Source organism: Hevea brasiliensis, chromosome 9 (genome assembly GCF_030052815.1).
Source record: "Hevea brasiliensis isolate MT/VB/25A 57/8 chromosome 9, ASM3005281v1, whole genome shotgun sequence".
In the NCBI taxonomy this organism is placed as follows: domain Eukaryota; kingdom Viridiplantae; phylum Streptophyta; class Magnoliopsida; order Malpighiales; family Euphorbiaceae; genus Hevea; species Hevea brasiliensis.
Window position 1 is genome coordinate 25426836 of NC_079501.1, and position 22490 is coordinate 25449325.

General features: G+C 33.0%; 2 protein-coding genes across 5 annotated transcripts; both read left to right on the forward strand.

The window, feature by feature from the left end:
* Positions 1–3562: 3562 nt before the first annotated feature.
* LOC110666064 (uncharacterized) lies at positions 3563–7989 on the forward strand. The gene is made up of 10 exons (XM_021826441.2): positions 3563–3822; positions 5698–5757; positions 5848–5887; positions 6049–6227; positions 6360–6398; positions 6585–6671; positions 6888–6948; positions 7139–7263; positions 7467–7558; positions 7716–7989. Exons 1-10 carry the CDS (start codon positions 3775–3777, stop codon positions 7828–7830), a joined length of 846 nt encoding a protein of 281 aa, XP_021682133.2. The 5' UTR covers positions 3563–3774; the 3' UTR covers positions 7831–7989.
* A 2431-nt stretch (positions 7990–10420) lies between these two features.
* On the forward strand, positions 10421–17740 carry LOC110666063 (E3 ubiquitin ligase PQT3-like). 4 transcript variants are annotated; one of them, XM_021826437.2, is made up of 15 exons: positions 10421–11430; positions 11974–12070; positions 12316–12397; positions 12510–12676; positions 12775–12851; positions 13054–13119; positions 13224–13380; positions 13458–13606; positions 13873–14031; positions 14109–14411; positions 14588–14629; positions 14758–15001; positions 15111–15230; positions 15306–15396; positions 16814–17740. In XM_021826437.2, exons 1-15 carry the CDS (start codon positions 11265–11267, stop codon positions 17525–17527), a joined length of 2634 nt encoding a protein of 877 aa, XP_021682129.2. In that variant the 5' UTR covers positions 10421–11264; the 3' UTR covers positions 17528–17740. The 4 variants fall into 4 exon arrangements, with proteins under 4 accessions (XP_021682129.2, XP_021682131.2, XP_021682130.2 ...); XM_021826439.2 differs by having other exon boundaries at positions 15327–15396; XM_021826438.2 differs by having other exon boundaries at positions 13063–13119.
* The last annotated feature ends 4750 nt before the right edge of the window (positions 17741–22490 follow it).

A 22490-nucleotide genomic window follows, 5' to 3' on the forward strand; every position in this document is an offset into this window, starting at 1 on the left:
TTGTAATTTGATAAAAATGTGAACTCAAAAACTGTTGAGCCCAAAGAAATAAGACATTCAAAACATCTAAATCCTGGCACTGTCGAGACAATGGCATCAAGGGCAACGATAATAAGGCAACACTAACACACTACGTATGTATTTACTAATAGTTGAAGTTGCAGACAAACACGAATCTTATGAAGTCACCTAACAAATTCAACAAGGTACTGCATTAAGTCTGTCTTTTCCCACTATTAAGTGCTTATTGTTAATGCCTATTGTCACGGAGTAAGAAGTTTGCTCACCTCAAACTTACTTCAAACCGTGCGGCCTTAGTCTTCCTCCAAGACTAAGTCAGTCTTCCAATACTACAAGTCTATATAGATAGACTAATAAGGGTGACAATGGGTAAAAATGATGAGAGGGTGAGTAAGGAATAAGGAACACACTTGGAAAAAGTTTGGCAAAGGGAAAATAACTTTACTACTCAATGAAAATAGCTTTACAAGCCTAAGATTTACAAGAGAGTAATAAAGTGGGCTAAGTGTACAAGAACACACTAAGAAGCTTTGGTATGGCTTGGGTGCTTATTGAGACCATTGGATGCCCAAACGAAGGCCAAAATTCCCTATTTATAGCCTTCATGCCGAGTTGGAGTGGTTTGGGCGGCCAAAATTTGAATTTGGGGGGGCTGGTAGAAAACTGGCGGGGAACTTCGTTTTGGCGGTCTGCTAGCGCGGGCGAACCTCGTTTCGGCGGGCTGGCAGCCCGCGCGCGCCCCGCGTTCCTCCCGCGTGTGCCCCGCGCTCTCCAGGCGCTTCTAGAACCTTCGGCAGGTGAACCTCGTTTGCTCGCGGGCCTGGCTTTCCCGCGCGCCAGTTTGAACCTCGTTTCCGTGCACCTGGCTTCCTGCGCGCGCCTGGAGTTCCCGCGCGCACCTAGCCTTTCCCTCGCACGTTTGAACCTCGCCCGCGCACTCCTCTCCCACGCACGCCCAGCACTCCCTCGCGCCCACTCCCGCACGATGAACCTCGTTTCGTGCCTCGTCTGCCCGCGTGCTGCTCCCACGCTGCCCGCACGCCCAGCAGGCCCATTGTGCGCCAGACTTGGCCTGTGAACCTCGTTTTGGGCCTCCCATAAGCCCGGCATGCCCAGCAGGCGCCCAGCACGCCTCCAGCCCATCTGAACCTCATTTTGGCGTGCAGTAGGTAGACTTAATCTCATTTTGGCCTGCTCCTCTCGGCAACTCTCCTGCTTGCCCGGTTGGCCTGTTTGCCCCGAAAATCGACTCTCGCATACATTGCCTCCCAACAATGCACCTTCCCTTCACTCCACAAGGATATACACCTACTGAACCTCCCTCGGTAGGCAACCTCGCGGAAAAAAAATTGGACTTCTTCTGGAGACTACTTTTGTGGAGTGACACTATGCATAGAGAAACCTCTAGCCCAAGCAATTCTTATGCATAACTTGAACAAGCGGGTTTTTCCAGGGAAAGATATCAGGCTATACAATTAACTACCGTGACAGTTCAAGCATCAAATTCACTTAGCTACATGTGATGATGTAATTTAAGGTAAGGTTTGTGATAATGCTGTTCTCTTCACAGGATAAACACCAAGTTAAATGACTCCATGAGTACGAAATTATCAGAGATGAATATTCCCCCAACTCTACCAGTTTTATATATGTCAAAACTTGAAAATAATTAAGAAAAAAAAATAAAAAAAAAACTAATGAATCAAAGCTCCCTGCGAACTTCAGAAGCAAATCAAAGTCTTCAGTATGACAAATTCTTTGGTGTAGGAATGTACTTAGTTGTGGTTCCTCAATTGGGTGCCATTTCAAGTGTAATAGAGAGGTATAAAAAGGCATCATTTTCAAGTCTGCTATTTCAAGGGAAGCTACTTTTAAGAACGTATGCTCTACATCCCTCATACTTACCGCAAAGGCAATAGGTGCAGCAAGTTGGTACTTGAAGTTTCTAAATTTGGCAAAGATATAGACATGTTATCAAGTGGATTCCTGAGTCCAAATGCGGACTGCCGAGCTGGTCCTAGTCTCCAGGAGCAACTGACAAATGTTCCTTTGTATGATTTGGTATGAGGAGTTCGCAAGTCATTTGATCAGGTGATCGATATTTGCAGACTCAAAATATGCCTGTGAGTTGCGACTATGAGAAAAAAACTACAGTGTTATGTCTCAACAGTGCCAAAGTGGTTTGATGATGAGGTAATGAACACACCTGGGTAACCGCTAGTTTAAAGGGCAAAGATCTATCTCAGAAAAATTTGCAGAGAAAGGAAAAACAACAAACTAATTCAGAAGAGCTCAGGTTGACCTAGAGGATATATCATGCTGAAATTGAAGCAATATTCATCTCAATAATACACCTACAATCACAAAAAATTGCTCAAACATTTTATCCTCTCAAAAAATAAACAACCAAACTACGTGGAAATGGCTACATTGATTTTTTTTTCCCACTCGATTTTTGGATATTTTTGCTAAATTATCGTTTTACAAATGCATATCTCATTTCCTCTTAATTTTTCCCTTTTATCACTATGAGCAGTCATCTAACACAATATCCTAAATTTGAAGGTCAAAGAAGCATACTCAATCTCTTTTATAGCATACAAGAGGGAATTATATGGTGACAACGACCAGATATCTCTGAATTTGTAACAGCACAGGAAACTCATTGCTATAACTCAAAATAAACCAAACTGCAAGGTTGAATTCTCAACAACTCTGCCTGCAACTGAAGTGGGGCACGAGGTAGAACCTTTGCATAATCATTTGTCTTATTTTCTTTCTTCTCCTTCTGGCTACAGAATTTCTCTTTCGAGAGACTTTAACTCTGGCTGCCTTAGATGGAACTGTGGAATTCACTGAAAGAATAGGCGCAGTTGGAAAAGGATGAAATTGTTCAACTTTTGCCTCAGTTACAGTCTCCCTTAACAGAATGCGACCATTCAAGGATATGGGTGATGAAACTGTTAGGAGCCACACGTTCATTGGATAAGGAACTACAAAACTAGGAACCAAAATTTCAACCGCTGTTGTTGTTATGGCACTAGCCAAAAGCAGTCAGCAGCTATGTACCAGTATATTTGTATCATCTCATCATGCTAGAACCATTAAAACTTTGGCCAATGAACAAAATATTAATAGCTCCAAGAAGAGTCTCCTCCCACCATACCCATAAGTTTGCCTATAAGATGAGGCTTGAAAATTTCTAAAATTTCAACCCTTTGGTAGCCTGAGAAGGCTAACAAAGAATAAAAGCACATCGGCAGTGCTTGACAAGGCAGAATTTTCATTATTATCTCATCAAAATGCCTCCATTCCACCAACTGAAATGGCCCAAGACACTTTAAAAACCTAAAATGAATTCCTGATTGATGAAAATGAAACCATGTTTGCCTAATATAGAAACTATATATATTAAAAAAATGAGAAAGGTAAAGAACAATATTTAATAAAAAATTAAAAATATATTATTAATATCCATTAAACCTTATTAACTTAGGCTTTTAAAATTAACATTTAACCCCTATCGTTAATCTTTTACCAAATGCCTAAAATAAAATAAAATAAAATAAACAAGAGAAAATAGTAAATCAGAATCCAGCTTGTCGGCACATAATTTTATAGTGAATTTCCGAATTCTCAATCCGATCAACAAGATGGAACTATCCTGCACATAAAAATCTTCCAAATTAAACCCTTTTAATTTCTTTCTCGATCTTTGTTCCTTCACGGCTATAATCCTCCGCGATTGCTCCCATGGCGGCACCGTTTTTCTCCACTCCATTTCAACCTTACGTTTATCAAGTACTCTCCTCCTTACTCTCTCACTCTTCACAATTATATATCTATTTATTTGCAAGTGTGTTTGTTTTTATAGGTTCGCTGTGTTTGGTTCCTTGGAAAGTTGAGATGTGGAAAAGAAATTTCAATTTCGTGGTTTCCTTTACTTCTGTATTGAAAGTGCTCAGTTGATGTCTGTTTCGGTGGATTTAGGGTTTTGGTGTAGCATTGCTGTTTGATCCGTGTTGCTTTGTGTGCATTGTTGGAGATCATGTTCTTATTTAGTTTGGTAGTCACTGGTTGGGGTTCAATTTAGTGGAAGTGAGTTTGTTACTTAATTTGGTAAGTGTAGTATATTCATTAATTGAACATGATTTTTGTGTTAATGGTCCACTGGGAGTTTAAATAAATGCTGAGGATGGAATGTCTAGAATTTGTGGTTTCTAGCTGTTTGAAAATCTAGATGACAAAGCGAGTAAGAATTAAAATTGTGTTCAATTTTAGGGAAACAAATAATTCAATGATACTGTGATTTAATTTAGTTGGGAAATGATATGTAATGTAAGTTGAAGTTGCATTAATATGCACTTAATATATATGAGGTTGGAGTTTGACATTTGTGATTGGGAGTAAAATCTAAAATGGTAAAACTGGTGCAAAGGAAAAAAAAGGAAATGCCAAAATATGGTAGATTAGCTGGGAAATACAAACATGAGAATGTGTAGTGATAATGAAGTTTGAGAAAGAGAATCCTGAATGGGGTGTTAACATTTTCATCATGTTGTGCTGCATTCTTAGGAGAATGCTTATGGAGCATAAAACACTATGCGCACTTGTGCCTCCCTCTTGCACAGTTGACAGATGGCAGTTTAGTGGGACAACCAACCACTCATGCCTACCCATGATTTCATCAGCAGGATCCTCTCGTATTACTGGGATATTGTCTAGCATGTGGCTAAAACAACAAAGCTCCCAGTCATCCTGGTACCTTGGACCCAGGCACTCATTTGGTTAGGGACAAACCTCTTAAGACAGATATTGGTCTGCAAAATGTCAGCATAGCTCTCATGATTTGTTGTACTCTGTTCAGATTCTGAATTTATATAGCATCCACCTTGGTGCTGGAATCTGCATTCTAGGAGGGTAATCTTGGTGCACTGATGTCACCTGGTGTTCTTGATTGTCATCTGGCACTTTCCCATCTTGAAAACCATTGGTCCTTAGGGTGCACGTCACCTCATTATGGACCTGAGCATATGTTTACAGATTCCCACCCACTTCCTCCATGAAGGGCATGCAAACTCACACCTTTTGTTTTTTACTGACAAACTTGAGGTATCCATAAGGCCCATAACTGTGCCTAATAATTCTTCCTCTTGCAATCTTGAACTGTAAGGTAAAGCCAAATTAACCTGGTTTATTAGCTCAATTAACAGGCGTAGAAAATAAATATTTTGGAGTTGAACACCATTGGTTAATTGGGATTCATTAATAAGTTAATTTTGATGTCAAACATTATGTTTTACTCAGGAACAGTTATAAGCTTATCAGGGTATGTTTGTGGTCCATAGGTATGTGGCACTTTTATGTGTTTTGATCTCCTAAATTTGAATGTTTTTTACAATTTCCCTTATTTGCAAGTAAGCAAAGGAAAATAAATAACATGAATTGTATTTTTTAGTTAATTAAACTATTTTTCAGCAGGGGCTTCTAGGTCACACTGTGATTGTGTTGTGTATTTTTGCCTTCTGGTTTGGCTTCATTTATTTATTAGTGGAGTCTGGTTTGATCTAAGGCTTACCCATGTCTGTTGCTTTCTGTGTTGTATAAATGCTTGAAAGTATGTAGATTTTATGATATTGCATGCTTACATATCTCATGAGTGATTAATTAATGTAGACTCAGCAAGATGCCGTGATACCTTTCCAGATTTTGGGTGGTGAAGCACAGGTGGTTCAGGTTTGTGCAATAACCATCCCAGGCTATATTTTTCTTTTTAGATTCTCTGCTCAAAATTTTCTTTTTTGGTATTGGTTCTCCCTTGGTCAGATAATGTTGAAACCACAAGAAAAGGTTATTGCAAAGCCAGGTAAATTGAACCAATACTAGGATTTTCTTATGGCTTGTGCAATTCTGTGTTAGTTACGTAGCTGACTGTTATTTTGTTTGGTTTATCTTTTGAGTTTAAATTATAAACATTTCTTCTATTACACTGTTATTATGCATGGAACTAATGTGATGAGATTGTAGGTTCTATGTGCTTCATGTCTGGCTCAATAAAAATGGAGAACATCTTCATCCCTGAAAATGAAGTGGGTATGTGGCAGTGGCTTTTCGGGAAGACTGTCACGAGTATAGTCCTTCATAATGCTGGTCCAAGTGATGGATTTGTTGGAATTGCTGCACCTTCTCTTGCAAGAATTCTCCCAGTTAGTGCTTCAAAACCTTGCAGATTCTTTAAATAATGTATCCTTTGAGCATTGTGTTGTGGTCAAGCTCATGATGCCAAATATGGCTAAATTATTTATTGGATGTGTATCTGGCTTTCTTTTATTTTGTAGATTGATTTGGCAATGTTTGGTGGAGAGATCTTATGCCAGGTAGATCATTTTGCAGAGAAAGTAATTTATACCCATTTATCCACATTTTGCAGCGGGGAGCTTTGAATACTCTTTGGTTTTCTTCTGCTGTTGTATGATTTTGCAGAGAAAGTATTTTCATGGTTAGGGCTTTTCCTTACTTTTACTAGCTTCAATTTTATGTAACATTGTTAAACTTTTATGTAGCCAGATGCGTTCCTGTGCTCTGTCAATGACGTAAAAGTCAGCAATACAGTTGATCAGAGGGCACGTAATGTCATGGCTAGTGCAGAGGTGAGAGTGCTGGTTGTTAAACGATCTGTGTCCCCCACCCTGTGTGCCTGTTTTTCATTAATTTTTTTTCCTATTTTTCTTTATTGGCTGCCTGAATTTAGACCTTCAAGCAGTTGTTATTTTTCTGTTATAAACCTTGTCTCATTGTTTTCTATTCTTAAGTCTTCTGATGTGTCTTTATTCATCCATTTGTTGGGCATTTTAATCCCATTATAGGGATTTCTGAGACAGAAGCTATCCGGACAAGGGCTTGCATTTATTCTTGCTGGAGGATCTGGTATGCAACTTCTGACATCATTAGATAACTAATATTTGGGCCTTCTAATTTAGCTAATTGGTTCTGCCCCTTTTTCTGTGAGATTGCAATTGAAAGAGAATGGGTTTTCCTTTTAGATCTGTATAGATGGGTTTTATTTGATTATGACTTGGCAAGCTCAGTGTTGATCTCTACTTGTTTATTTTGCTAGTTATACAGAAAAATCTTGATGTGGGTGAGGTACTATCTGTTGATGCGTCTTGCATTGTCGCCCTTAATACCACAGTTAATGTGCAAATCAAACACAATGGTCCCATGAGAAGAGCAGTCTTTGGGGTAAGTTGTTAATTCTTACTTTTATTTTCCCTCTCTTAATGATCAAAGATTGTTGCATATCATAAACATAGTCTATGACTTTATAAACTAGAATTTGAGTCCAACTATCACCGTGATTCTTAGTCGTAATTAATACCTAAGAGCTTGATTGATCTTTTACAGTGTAAGAAATAGCTGTTCTTAGTGATGCTATGAAATTGCAGGGTGACAATTTGGTAACAGCAACTCTAACAGGACCAGGCATTGTTTTTATCCAGAGTTTACCATTTCAACGATTTTCTCAACGTATTGCTAGGTAACATCTATTTCCAGGATGAGATACGGAGTCCTTTTGTCTTTTCTAATTGTGATGTATATATAGTTTTTTCCCCACATTTCCTTCATTTGAATGTTTAAGAAAGAAATTGTTTATATTCCAAGGATTAACAGTGTCAATGGTTTGTGATTTTCAGGGCGGTGACATCTCCAAACATGAAAGAAAATCCAAAGTTCTTTGTTCAGATTGCCATTTTCCTTTTTCTGGCATATGTTGTGATCTTATCTTCATTAATATTGACGGATGTGTGAATTTTAGTGTTCTTTTTCCTCTTGATTTCTCTTTAGAAAACCCACATGATATAGCCAAATCAATAGAAACGAAGGAATTTGAATTGGTTTCTTGGATTTGCATTGCTTTATCTTCACATTTCCTGATCTAAGTGAAGCGAGTCCTTAGATTGATTGTTATCATGGAACAATCTTTTATCTCGTGATGCTATTAAACTCACAAAAACCCTTTTTTTTTTCCCAAGTAATTTATTCATTATAATAAAAGCATAATTATTAACAATTCATAATTTTTTAATATTATAAATAATTAATCATAAATTCTATTCTTACAATTATAATTATATTCATAGATGTTATATTGTCATATACATTACAAATCTGAACATAAAAAACACTTTTAATGAGCCAAGTCCTATAAATAACTTACCTTTTTCATTGATAGGGTAAGTTGCATGGCATTCATTTTTTTATTTTCCTTTCTTTCCTTAACACTAACAACCTATTTAAAAACTCCAATTCAGTTTGTTTAAATCATAATTCTTTTAATTAAAAAATAAAATTATTTTAAAAAAATAAAAATGATATAATTATGTGAGAGTTTAATTTAATTCTTTTACATAATTTATTTAAAAAAAAACCTAAATTATGAGTTAATCATATAATTCTACTTCTTGTTCATCCAATTTTTTTTTTTCTTTTGTCCCTTACACCCTTCATTTCATAAAAATAAAATTATTATTTTTATTTATTGGAAATTATAGATTTTATTTCTTAGTTTATTAATGTCTTATTTAATATATATTAAAATATAAATTTATAATTTTAAAAATAATTTAATAGTATTAATTATTTAATTTTTAATAAAAATTTAAAAGAAAAAATCAAAACCTTTTATCTCAATTATCGATTCGAACAAAACTTATTAATTCAACTTAATCATAAATGTTTCATATTATTTTCAATTTTAACAATAATTTTAATAAAAAAAATTAAACTCATTGATTGAAAAATTATTTAAATTTTTTTCATTTATATATTTTCAGTATTAGTCAATTTATTCAATTTTATTAATTTGCTCAATAATTTTAATTTTTATTAATATAACAAACTTCTTTCTATTGATAAGGAATCTAATAATTGAATAATATATATAATATTACCATCTTAATTTTAAAATTTTTTCTCTCTTTTTATTATATTTTTAATTTATATAGTTGTTTTAACTTAAATTTAACATTAGATAAATGAAAAAAAAAAATAAATATAAAATATTAATAAATAATATAATCAAAATAAATTTAATTATAATTTTCAAAACAATAATATTAGATTCATCATTAATATTTTTATTTAATTTTTTTAAAAATAATTATTAAAATAATATAAAAATAAAGTGATTCACTAATATTAATAATGTTAGTAAATATTTAAATTATTTTTATCAATTAAATCATTTAATTAAACTAATTTTTAAATTTAAAATTAATATAAAAACTTAGGATTAAGTTGGTAAAATTAAAATATTTTATCAAAATTAAAAAAATTAGTATTTTTACGTGTTTAGACTTAATAAAATAATGTCAAAAGAAAATTAAATAAAATTTATTATTTTAATTATATTTTTTAAACTACTTAAAAAAAATAAATTAAAAAAAAAAATAAATAAAAGTAAGTTCATTTCTATAAAACCGATGGACAGCGTAAGTTCGATGATATATATCCATAAACATCATGAAATAAGGGTTAATTTGTCCCTGTACTTATTAAAAGATTTAATTTAATTTATTTTAACTTTTTAATTTAATTTAATTTATAAATTTTGATTTAATATTAAATTAGTCCAATTAAGTAATATATTTTTATTTTTTAATATTTAATTATTTTTTAATATTAAAATATTTTTTTATATTATATAATTATTTAAAAAAATAAAAATATTATTTTTATTATTAATATTATTAATTAAATTGAAAATATAAAAAAAATCTTTATATTTTCATATAATAATTAAAATTAAAAATTATTACTATAATTAATTTTACTTATTTAAATAAAAAATATAATTTTTATATTCCATATTTTTAATTTAAATTTAAAAATTATTTCATTATAATTTTTTAATTTTAAATTAAAAACATAAAATATAAAAATCATATTTTTTATTTAAATAATTTTTAAATTTTAAATTAAAAACATGAAATATAAAAATCATATTTTTTATTTAAATAAGTAAAATTAATTATAGTAAGAATTTTTAATTTTAATTAATTATATGAAAATATAAAGATTTTTTTATATTTTTAATTTAATTAATAATATTAAATAATTAAAATAATATTTTTATTAATATTTTAATATTAAAAAATAATTAAATATTAAAAAATAACGCATAAAAATTAATAGGATTAATTTAAGTATAAATTAAAATTTATTGATTAAATTAGGCTAAAAATTAAAAATAAGTTAAAATAAACGGCAAATTAATCTTTATTCCCAAACACCATCGACCACGTGGTGCGCTATCCCAAATAAACACGTCAATCAACAGCGAGAGCAGCGATTGGTGAACAAAACCATATACCCGTGCACCGTCAACACACCATTATCTTTTCTAGATAAAACGGCTCCAATTTTTTTCTAACTGTTCTCCATCTTCCAACCAATTTCTTAGCCGTCTGAAAACCCCCATTCTCTCTCTCCCTTTCAACTCTACGAACCCTAACCCACGATGATTGCTACTTGCTGTTCTCGCTCCGACATTTGAAATTCTTCCAACAACATCTTCGAATCTCTAGATTTTTCGGTTTGCTTGACGGAGATTTCACGTTCATTTTATTTTTCGCTGAAAGCAGGGTCTACAAGTTCGCGATATATCTATATGTCTATCGAGATTTATTCAATCGGCGATCGAGGATTTTCGCTGGCAGGTGTTGGATTGTCGGATTGGTTGTTGAAGATTTGGATCGGTGGAGTTTTATCTGATTTCCTTATTTTGGCCCCTCTAAACTGAAGGTTGGGGTTTTTTCCTCCTGTTGATGCGATCTGCGAATTCTCATTGAAAACCTCAGATTTGCCTCGAGTCGAAGCAATATTTCTTGGATGCGATGAATTTCAAGCAGCTATAGCTGGCAAAAGGACCTTTTTGGCCTTCATTCTGCATAGAGCAAAACAATTGTTGATTTGTTGGACTCGAAGACTTTGGAATAAGAAGGAGGCATCGAAGAGCTCTTCATTAGTTGGTTTGATCGATCCTTCCTGAGTTCTTGAAGAAGATAGAGGGAAAAAAATGTTCAACTTTGTACTGTTATATTTTTGTTTTGAGTTTAGTTAAATATCAGGCCAATTTTTTTCAGTTGGCCTTTGATTGCTTATAATTTCATCTAGGGCTTTGTTTGCTGTTTCTTTTTTTTTTTTTTTTTGCAATTTTTATAAAATTTTAGTGACAAAAACCAATGGCTGTATATTACAAGTTTAAGAGTGCAAGAGATTATGATTCAATCCCAATGGACGGTCCATTTGTATCGGTTGGTACTTTGAAAGAAAAAATTTTTGAATCAAAGCACTTGGGCAGGGGTACAGACTTCGACCTTCTGGTCACTAACGCCCAAACTAATGAAGGTTGGTGTCCTTCTATCTAGGTGTAATGGATCCACAGTTGAAACTTATTAATGTTTTCTGAGTTTGATGGTTAACTGCTGATAGTTGCTTTACTTGATTTTAATTTAATTCATCTGTAGCCGTAAAAATTCGGTTCTTTGCCTCAAGTTAATGGTTAAAGCACCGGATTCAGGGCTTTGCCTCTGGCTCGCTCAACTAATTGCTCATTTTTTAATATTTGGTGTTGAGCAGTGGTGGGCTTTTTAAATTTTTTTTAGAAAAAACAAGAAATAATATATATTCATATATGGTGTCTAGGCTAGTCTTCTTTTTTCCAGCCTAGTCAGTGGGAATGACTGCATTAGAGAGCTTGCATGACTTCATATGGTGGAACCAAATTGCTTCACTTATGGTATTGTGGTTCATTTGTTTAGTCTGACATTTCACTACTAGGAATAATTATCTGGCACCACCATCAGGATTGCGTTTTGATAAATTTTGGTTTGGTTATTCATTATCATTGCAGTGTTTATAGGTTTTGTTGTTCTCTTTTTGCAATTTCAGAATATCTTGATGAAGCAATGTTAATCCCAAAAAACACTTCTGTGTTAATTCGTCGGGTTCCAGGAAGACCTCGCATGCCCATTGTTACTGAGCAAGAGTACTATCTCAAACCTTAATTTTGAATTCACTCAACGTAGTTTCTTTAATGTAGACAAAGTTTAAATGGAGCATGAAATATTTGATTAGTGATCTACTCTTTTTTCATTAGGAAAAAAAAATTCTATTGTGGGATGTTATTTCTCTGATAATAATGTCTGTCTTTAGTTTAATCTTGTCGGTCGTATTGTACTGGTGAAACAATCCTAAAACTTTCCATGAGTACGGTCATGTTACATTTTTCAGGCCAAAGATGGAAACCAATGTGAAGGATACCCCAGTGGAGAAGAGTAGTTTTACTGCTGCTGATTCATCTGCCATGAAATATGTAAGCTTCAATGCCATTAACTTTTCCTTGTGTTGCAATTGAGTTATGTTGCAATATAACTAGTTTCCACTATAGCAATTTATCAAGGCTGTGTAATAATTTGACCATACAGACTGAAGACAATGAATGGGATGAGTTTGGGAATGATTTATATGCAATTCCTGAAGCACCACTAGTTCAGTCTAGCAATGCAGTTCTTGATGCTCCCCCTACAAATAAGGCTGATGAAGACAGCAAGATTAAAGCTTTGATTGATACTCCAGCCTTAGATTGGCAACGGTTAGATTTGGTTCTGTTGTATTCTGATAATATTTTGATTATTTCTGTGTTTGGAAATTAATTTTGTATTCCTTTTAAATTTCCATCTGGATTTGTAGTCAAGGTGCTGATGCATTTGGCCCTGGTAGAGGTTTTGGAAGGGGTATGGGTGGAAGAATGGGTGGGCGTGGCTTTGGTGATTCTCTTATGCCTCATCTCTTATTATTCTAGTGCCTTTGCTTGGTGAATGTACATAAAACTAAGAACCACTTTTGTGTGTGTGTGTTGCTATGTGCATTCTCTGCTACTTTTAATATTCATCACAAGCAGTTTATGCTTGTCAACATTTATTTCCAATGTTTGTATGTTAAATTAAAATAAATGATTCTTTTGTTGAGGTCGATTAGGGCTAGAGAGGAAAACACCTCCACAGGGCTATGTATGTCACAGGTGCAAGGTACCAGGTATGTATTGTACATATATATTTAAAAGATGGGTATTTCCCCACTTATAAAAGCAAATGTTTCTTGGTGTAGACTTGTGCAAAATTTAATTCGCATTTTTTCAGGGCACTTCATTCAGCATTGTCCTACAAATGGTGATCCAAACTATGATATCAAGAGAGTAAAACCTCCTACTGGCATTCCAAAGTCAATGCTAATGGCAACGCCTGATGGTTCATATGCATTACCTAGTGGTGCAGTTGCTGTTTTGAAGCCTAATGAGTAGGTTGACTATGATTTGTGATCCTGCATGTCATCCATATAGTTGCAAAAGTGAGTAACCATTAACTCTTAAACAGGGCCGCTTTTGAGAAAGAAATTGAGGGCTTACCTTCTACACGGTCTGTTGGAGATCTTCCACCGGAGCTTCACTGCCCTTTATGCACGGAAGTCATGAAAGATGCTGTACTAACAAGCAAATGTTGTTTCAAGAGCTTTTGTGATAAGTGTAAGTTTTTCACCCTATAACTTGTCTTCTGTTTTCAAATTGTTCTTCTAATGCAAATCAAGATGCCAATGGTAATTTAAACTTTTCATAACAACACCTCATTTCTGCAATTGGGCATACGTATTTATATATCCTTTTTTCTTGCTTAATAAATTTAAGAGACGTGAACTTTGCTTGCTTTGCTTTGGAACATCATATGGTTTCTTCATCTCAGCAGCTTAACATGTTTTTCCAATCTCCATCTACCTTCATGATATTCAACCCAGGTATAAGAAATTATATCATCTCAAAGGTGAAGTGTGTATGTGGGGCGACAAATATTCTTGCTGATGATCTTCTTCCAAACAAGACACTTAGGGATACAATCAACCGGATTTTAGAATCTGGAAACAGTAGTGCTGAAAATGCAGGAAGTACCTTTCAAGGTTGGTTTGTGTACATGTTTATACAAATTTACATTATGCTTAATATTATCTATAGCATTCTTACTTTCCAACTTCAGATATGGAGTCTGCTCGCAATCCACAGCCTAAGATTCCATCACCCACACAGTCTGCTGCATCTAAGGAAGAGCAGAAGCCCCCTCCTGGTAACGCAGAAACCCCAAATCCAAATATGAAGGAACAAGTGAATGAGGAGAAGCCTGTTGTTATCCTACAACAAGTCCCTGAGAAACCGACTGCTAAAGCACCTGATGTATCTGAGGCTACCCTTGAGTCGATGAGTGTGAAGGAGCCAGCATCACAATGTAGTGCTCCACTGGTCGAGGAGGAAGTGCAGCAGAAGCTGGTTCCTGGTGAGGCAGGTAATGATTTATCCTATGTCTATTTGTTGGTATTTGAGATTTGAGAAGGGAGGTGCCATGTAATCTGCTACACTATCTTGTAAAAAAGCATGATTTGATCTATTCACTCTGCCTTTCCTTGTTCAGGGGAATATAACATGTTAGTGGTCTAACTTTGATCTGTTGTGATTTGTCAGGGAAGAAAAAGAAAAAGAAGAAGGTTCGCATACCTCCAAATGGTGGGTCTCTTGCTTTTCTTTGGCTTTTACCTCTTTTAATGTTAGGCATGTTCATCTACTGTGCATTTGAGTATTTAACGAAATGGTGGTGTTAAGATTTATTAACTAATAATGGGAATGCTTCATAGATTTGTGGAAAGCATCTCAAGATCTAACAGCTGAAAGTTATATGTTGCCTTTTGGACCCTCTCCCTATAATCCTTATTGGGGTGGCATGCAGCCTGGTATGGAAGGCTATATGAATCCTTATGCCAGTCCCATGCCTGTCATGGGTTATGGACTGGGCCCTTTGGATATGCCATTTGGGGGCATGGTATCGCCAGACCCTTTTGCTGCACAAGGTTATATGATGCCTGTTATACCTCCACAGAGGTATGTGTAATGTATTTATTTATTGTGAATTTCAATTTGTTCTCTATGCTCACTCTGAAACCTGATCAGATAAGTTTCTTCTATGTTTCTATCTTTGTATCTTTCATAGGGATCTTGCAGAATTTGGAATGGGTATGAATGCTGGACCTCCAGCAATGAGCAGGGAGGAATTTGAGGCTCGAAAAGCTGATTTGAGGAGGCGGCGTGAAAATGAGAGGCGAGCTGAAAGGTAATAAAGCTTTATGTTTCTGGTTGTTGTTATGGAGATTTTAACAATAATTTAATTTTTTACATGTTTGAATAGTTTAATTTCGATCTGCATCAGGGAGTTTCCTAGAGATCGAGAATTTGGTAGGGAAGTGAGCAGCGGTGGTGATGTTTCTTCAATGAAATCTGTATGTCTATTTTATTGTTTAAATTTCCATTTCTCTCGTATTCCCAAGTACTGCAGCAGGTATCTTCTGTGGTTTCAAGCAAAACATAGCAGGATAAGACCCTTTTTTTTTTGAAAGAAAAAAGGGAAATATAAAATTGGTTCCTCCTGAAGTTAGGGCCAGAAATCTTTTTCCCTTATTTTATAGGATTTCTGATACAATTTTTTTTTTAACTTTTTTTTTAATGCATTTTAGAATAGTTTTATCCAAATTTGAATCGCCAGTTAAAAGTATGCAGAATTAGTGGGAAGACAGTAGAAAATGTCCCAATCAAATTTCTCATCCTTATTTTCATATGCATTTTGCATGGAATTAAATTGGAAACTTTCGTAGTTGTATTTGCTGCCTCTCTAACCGAATGGTCTCCATCTCTCACCCATTCTCATCTTCCCAAAAGAGCTTTAGGCAGTGAGGGGGAGAGAAGCGCATGGAAGCGTCTGCAACTGTTGGCAAGAGCAGTCTGCTGGAGATAACTGCCTTAGGTCTCCCTGAGCTTTTCTCCCGCGGCCTTTTTTTTCTTTGCTCTTAAAAATTTTTTTTCTAAGCACCATTTTGTATATGCGGGTCCCACATGCGCTTCTAAATGATGTGGCATTGGAGTAAATGCCCCGTAAAGTAAAACCTTGCACTGCACCGGAGAAAATCGTGATTACTTATTGAACAGTGATTCTTGTTGGTTTACTGGTGGTAATGTAATTTGTTTTGGGGGGGCATTTTAGCCTGTTTATTCAATGAAATTGCTTTTAAAAAAAATTAATTTTTGTTCACTCTTTTCCTCTTTCTTAAATGATTTCTGATTTTGAAAGACTTCTCTGCCCGTCCCATTTGTTCGGGCCTGATTTATCTCTTTTTCCAAAAAAAAAAAAAAAGAAAAGAAAAGAATTGTAAAGATTTTGAAGCAAATAATTGTAAATAATTTGAATGCGCGGTTACTGATTTCCAGAGTTTTAAATTTTACTTGATTCATGGTTTTTCTAAGGGAAAGATTTGCGATATGGTTTTAAAATGGTGTGATTTTTATTTAAAATTTTGCAAATAAAAATAAAAAGGTGAGCCAAACGGCCTAACGAAAGAAAATTGCGTGTGAAACTGTTCTTATTGTGAAGTAAATGTAAGTAGTCTTTTGGAAATAAGAACAACAAAGGTGAAAAATGATTATAGTGAAGAGCCGTAATCATTAAGACTGAAGTAGGTAATTATAGACTGCTCTATTTCCAGTTGACGGTAGGTGATTTGAGAAAAAAATGGAGCCTGGGCTAAGTGATGGGCTTATGATTGGGGCTTATAACAGTAAAAGTAATGTGCTATATTAGGCTGTATCTTGAATGCGGTCGTTCTAATTCTAACATCTTTCCTTTTTAAATGTTCGTTTGCGCAGAAGTCTATTCCGCAGTCATCAAGCGGTGATCCTCATCCTCACCACCGCCGTCTACCTGAGAGGTCCTCGCCTGAACGCTCAGCCCGCGATCTTGAACCTCCACCACCACTGCCTCCGCGCCCTTCCAAAAGAAAATCCGACCACGAGAGAAGCGAACGTGATAGAGATCGCGATCACGATTACCACGACTACGATCATGACCGAGAACGAGACAGAGGTGAACGCGATCATCAGCATCGCCACCACCGTTCTGAACTCCCTGCAAAAGCTTCATCTGAAACGACTGCTAAACCAGCTTCATCCGCAATAGCAGACCGTAAACAGAAAGTAAGCGTTTTCTCTCGCATTAGCTTTCCGGAAGAAGAGCTCGCCAAAAAGAAGCGCAAGCTCTCTTCCTCAAGGGAAGCTCCTGTGGCCGTAGCTGGTGGTTCCTCTGCATCTTCTGGTCATCACAAATCTTCATCCACAGCTAATGGATATTATGATGACTATAACTCTTCGTCTGTAAAGGCCACATCTGTGTCAGCTAGCGGTGGAGGCAAGAAGAGCAATAGCAGTGCTGCCATGGATTACGAGTCGAGTGATGATGAAAGGCATTTCAAGAGGAAGCCATCGAGGTACGAGGCCTCGCCCCCACCACCAGCAGAGTGGGAAGAGGATGCCAAGCATTCAAGAGGGTCAAGAGAAAGGGACCGGGAACGCAAGCATAGGTAGGCATTTTGTGGAAGCTGCGCGCAGTGTGGTGCTACTTGATGGATAGAGCAAGGTGTCTCCAACTCCAAGTGAGAGGCTATTGCTGGTGCCACTTTGTGAAAGGGTATAGGTGGCGAGTAATTGTTGTAATTGAAATGCGCCAGATGATTCCTAAACCCTATGCCTTAGAATAACGTTTCAATTTCAAAAATGGAGTACGTTCCCATTTGAATATATATATATATATATATATATATATATATATATATATATATATATATATATATGTGATGATATATAATATAATTAGACATTTTCCTTCTCCTTTATAATTTGAGTAATTCATATTGAGCTAGCGTCAGATATTTTCTGTCTGAAAGTTTTGGTTGTGTTAATCTTGTACCACTTCTACAGTTTACTTGGTAGGTCATCTTTGAAGGAATTTGGCTTAAAATTTCTGTTTGGTACATATTTGGTCATATACATAGATTTTTGATAGAGAAAAAAATTTAGCAAAAAATTTTAAGATTGAAATTAGTGTTAAATTTTATTTATTTATAGATTTATTTCCATGTAATATTAAGTTATTAAGGTGCGCTTTGTTGCTTATTGATGCTCCATTTGGCTCGCTACAACTGTGATTCACAGATTTGCATCTCTTATTTAATTTAGTATTAGTAATTCATGTGTATTTTCTTGTGATATTATATGTATTTGAACATGTTGTATGTTGACAGGTATTGTTGAGTTGATTTTTTTATCAAAATTATATTGTCTCACTCTTAAATTTGTTGGACTAAATATATATTTAGATGAATATTTTTACTATAAATATGTTTACTTCATGCAAAAAATAAAGAGAATTATATGCTTTGAAGTGTGTGAGTGAGTGGATGTGCGTATATATTTTCGTTCCTATAACTTTATCTTACGGTATTTATTTTAATAAATTTGTATTAATAAATTTTAGTCTAAAAGTTTTCTAATATATATATATATAAAGCAAAATTATAATGATACGTGACATTTTTTTTCGAAAATTTTATCATGTGTCGCATTATATAAATATTTTCTTTTATACTAATTATTATCTAATTTTTTTATTTCTCTTTTAATTATTATTATTATTTATAATATTAACTTAACATTTATGATTAAAATTTATTTTCTTTAAAATTTGATTTTTAAAAAATTAAACCTTTTATGTTATATGTAATATTTAAAAATTATTTATATTTTCTTTTTACAAATTTATTTATACAAAAATATTATTTGTCACATGTTACCCTCTATTATAATAATAATAATAATAATAATAATAATAATAAAAATATTATTGATGGTCATTAGTTTAAAGAAAATTGACTATTAATTTGTAATCTTATAATCAATTATTATATAATTTAATTAATCTTAAATTATTTTATATCTTTAATAAATATTTTTATTACATTATTATATTCTCTATTATTTTTATTATAAAATCTTTATTAAAAAATTTGAGAGACAAAAATTGAAGTGTATATAAAAAGTTATAAAAATAAAATATAAGGATTTGACTTATTTATAATCAGTATGTATTATTTTAATAATTTAATATTCTTTTTATTTTATTTTTCTAAGATTAATTATTATTATTATTATTATTATTATTATTATTATTATTATAACTACTTAATTGAAACTGATAAATAAATAGGAAATATTTTACTGTCATAAAAATTCAATTCGAATGTTTCTTTTTATTTTTTAATTAAAGAATATTTAATTATAAATTAATTTTTTATTTAAATAATTTTCATTTATTTATATATGTATAGTATGTCATATGAGATATTTAATACACATCAAATACTTTCTTCTCACCAAATATTTTCATTTCACCTAAATAAACTTAAATTTTTTTTTATTTACACTATTTTTTTATTATTTCTTTCAAAGTTATTACTTATCATTTTCAAAATTTATTTATTTAAATATATTTAATTAATATTTATTTAATTATTAATTTTTTATAAATTTCTTATTTAATATTTTTTAATTTTTTAAATATTTTATTTCATTATAATTATATATCCAATGCAATGATAACTAATATTTTGATTATCTATATTTTATTATAATTAATTTTCAATAAAATTATTTTTAAATTTTAATTAAATAATTATATTTTTATGCATAAATTATGTAACACCCCTGATTTTTTTATATATTATTATTGGGCTTCGTGTAGGTATCCTCAATTCGAGGAAATTCGACAGTTGTCCGGATCTGTGAATTTCCTACGCATGCACTACCGGAAAAGTCTCCGAATTGGATCGAGGTTTTGGCTACCCCACCATTGTCAGGCATCCCGAGTGCGTTCCCGAAGTCAAAATCGGCAAAGGTAAACCCGAACCTTGCTTTTTCGTAATTTTCTAGTGCTTAAATAGGATTAAAAATCCATAAAATATTCGTGGTAGCTTAGAAAATTACGATTCTTTTTGCAATAGCTTAGTAATATTTCTAAGGACCGCGGGGCAGAGTTTTATAATTTTTAGAGCTTATTTGAGCAGTTTTTGCAAAAATGATCAATTATAAGGACTAAATTGAAATTTTACATATTGTGATGAATGATTGATTTGATGGGCCCAAGAGGGGCTGTTTGATGTGATTGAGTTGTGGATATATGGATTGTGGATATAGAAGTGTGTTTTGAACCCTTTTGTAGGTTGGGTAAGTCCTAGGTATAGGGGAGACTCTGCCGGATTTTCGGCACGACTTAGGACTTATTGGTCTTTTTCTTTGTTTGTATTGAGTCAAATTTATTAAATGATTGTAATAAAATTGTCAGGTGAGCCGGGACAGCCTTCTTCCTCCGCCCAGCCGCCACAGTGATTGTCATCAAGTCTGTGAGTAAAATATTAATTTTAATTGTAATTTCGATATTATTATATGTTCAGCATGCCCATGCATCACTTATATGCATATATTTATGTAGTTAAACTCTAGGCACGATTTATGTTGCATTGATAACTGTTAAAGTGCCATGGATGTTGTTGTGGTAATTTGGAGCAGTGTGCGTGCGTTGGCGTGCGTGTGATGTGGTGTGGACTATGGATAGGACGGGTAGTCACGGCTTGAGTTCTTCGCTGGGACCCGATCCTTCGAGGGGTAGTCACGGCTTGAGTTCTTCGCTGGGACCCTCGATTTGGTTTATTAAGCGAAAGTCCGGCTTGAGTTCTTCGCTGGCACCAGGTTGGATTTAAGAGAGCTGTATAGGGGATCAGCTCCCATATGTTATGATTGATGCTACAGGGTGCGTGAGTGCTCCAAATTGCCTTTTTGATATTATGATTTGAAAATGTTGTTGATGTTGCATTTCACTCTACAGGGTGCATTAGTTTTAGATAGTTATAGAGATTATGGTTAAAATTGATATTTTACTCTCTGAGTCGAACGCTCACTCCTGTTCAATATTTTTCCAAGCCACAGGAGGATATTTTTGAGGTTAACCTGCTTTCTCCCTCGCAGGTCGATTACTAATGTTTGTATAAACTGGTTAAATCTTAGAATTTCCGCATGTGTTAGAATGTTTATTTGATTTGGGCCTGTAAACTAAATTATTATTTTGGACCTGTAAACTTAATATTCTATGCATGTTTGATGGATTGGATGAGGGAGCTGAGCTCCCATTTATTTTTATGTTGATGAGTATGTGGAGGGTGAGCTGAGCTCCCCAATTGAGTATTGACTGTGTTCTGTGTCGGGTGAGTCAAAAACTCCCCGTTGGTAGGTCCATTTTATGGCCGGACTCTGTCCGGTTGGTTTCTTGAAATTGGGCCCAAATGGGCCTTAGAGTTGGGTAAATGAACAGTTAGGCTTACTACGGGCCTCGGGGGCTTTAGGCTGGCCCAGGTCCTAGTGCCGGTCCGGCCCATAGGTTGGGTCGTGACAAATTATCTCTCAACTATATTTTTATATAAAAGTAAAATTTCAAATATAAATTGAAAATATAATTACGTTGAAAATTTAATTATAAATAAAGATGATTAAAAATAATTAAAGTTACAATATTAAAATTATGAAATTTATTTTTGAAAAATAATATATACTTTTTATATTTATTATTTTAATAAAAAATGATGATATTTTAAAATTTTAATTTTTATAAAATATATTTATTTTATATTATAAATTTATGTAAAGTAATAACCATTTTTATTAAAGAATTATTTTATAAAAAGATATATTAAATTAATAAAAAAATTTATAATTTTTAAAAAATAATATAATAAAATATTATTTTTAATTAATAATAATGTTATATATTTTCATTATTATTAAAATTAAATAATTCAATGCATCATTTGTAATTTAATTTTTTTTATATTAATAACAAAAAATATTATATTTATATGTTTTTAAAATAATATTATTTTTTCATTAATTGAATAAATTTTTTCTAATTTATAAAAAATAAATATTGATTTACATAAATTTTGAGATAAAATATAAAAATTGCATAAAATTTAAATTATTTTTTGAATAAATTATTTTTATTACATTTTAAATGAAATAATCACATAAAGTACTATAAAAAGAATTAAATAAATATTTTAATTAATTATATCATAAATTAATTAAAATTTTATTATAATAACAAGTAAAAATTTATTAAAATTAAATTAAATAAAAGAAAATTTTAATTTTAAATTAATTTAATTATAATAATTTATCTTATTTAAAATTTAATTAAAATAAAATTAAAAAATTATAAATTATCTATACATAGCATGAGTATTATATTAATTTTTAAATATAAATGTAACACTTTTTTAAGAGAAATATAGCACTTCTATTATCTTGGATAATATTATTATTTTTTCTAGTTAAATCAAAGGTTGTTTGCTAGGATAGTTATTAATAAAGTAAGTTTTTACTTTTATTTCGAAATACATTCATACTATGCAATTTAAAAAAAAAAAAAAAAAATGCTCAGTGT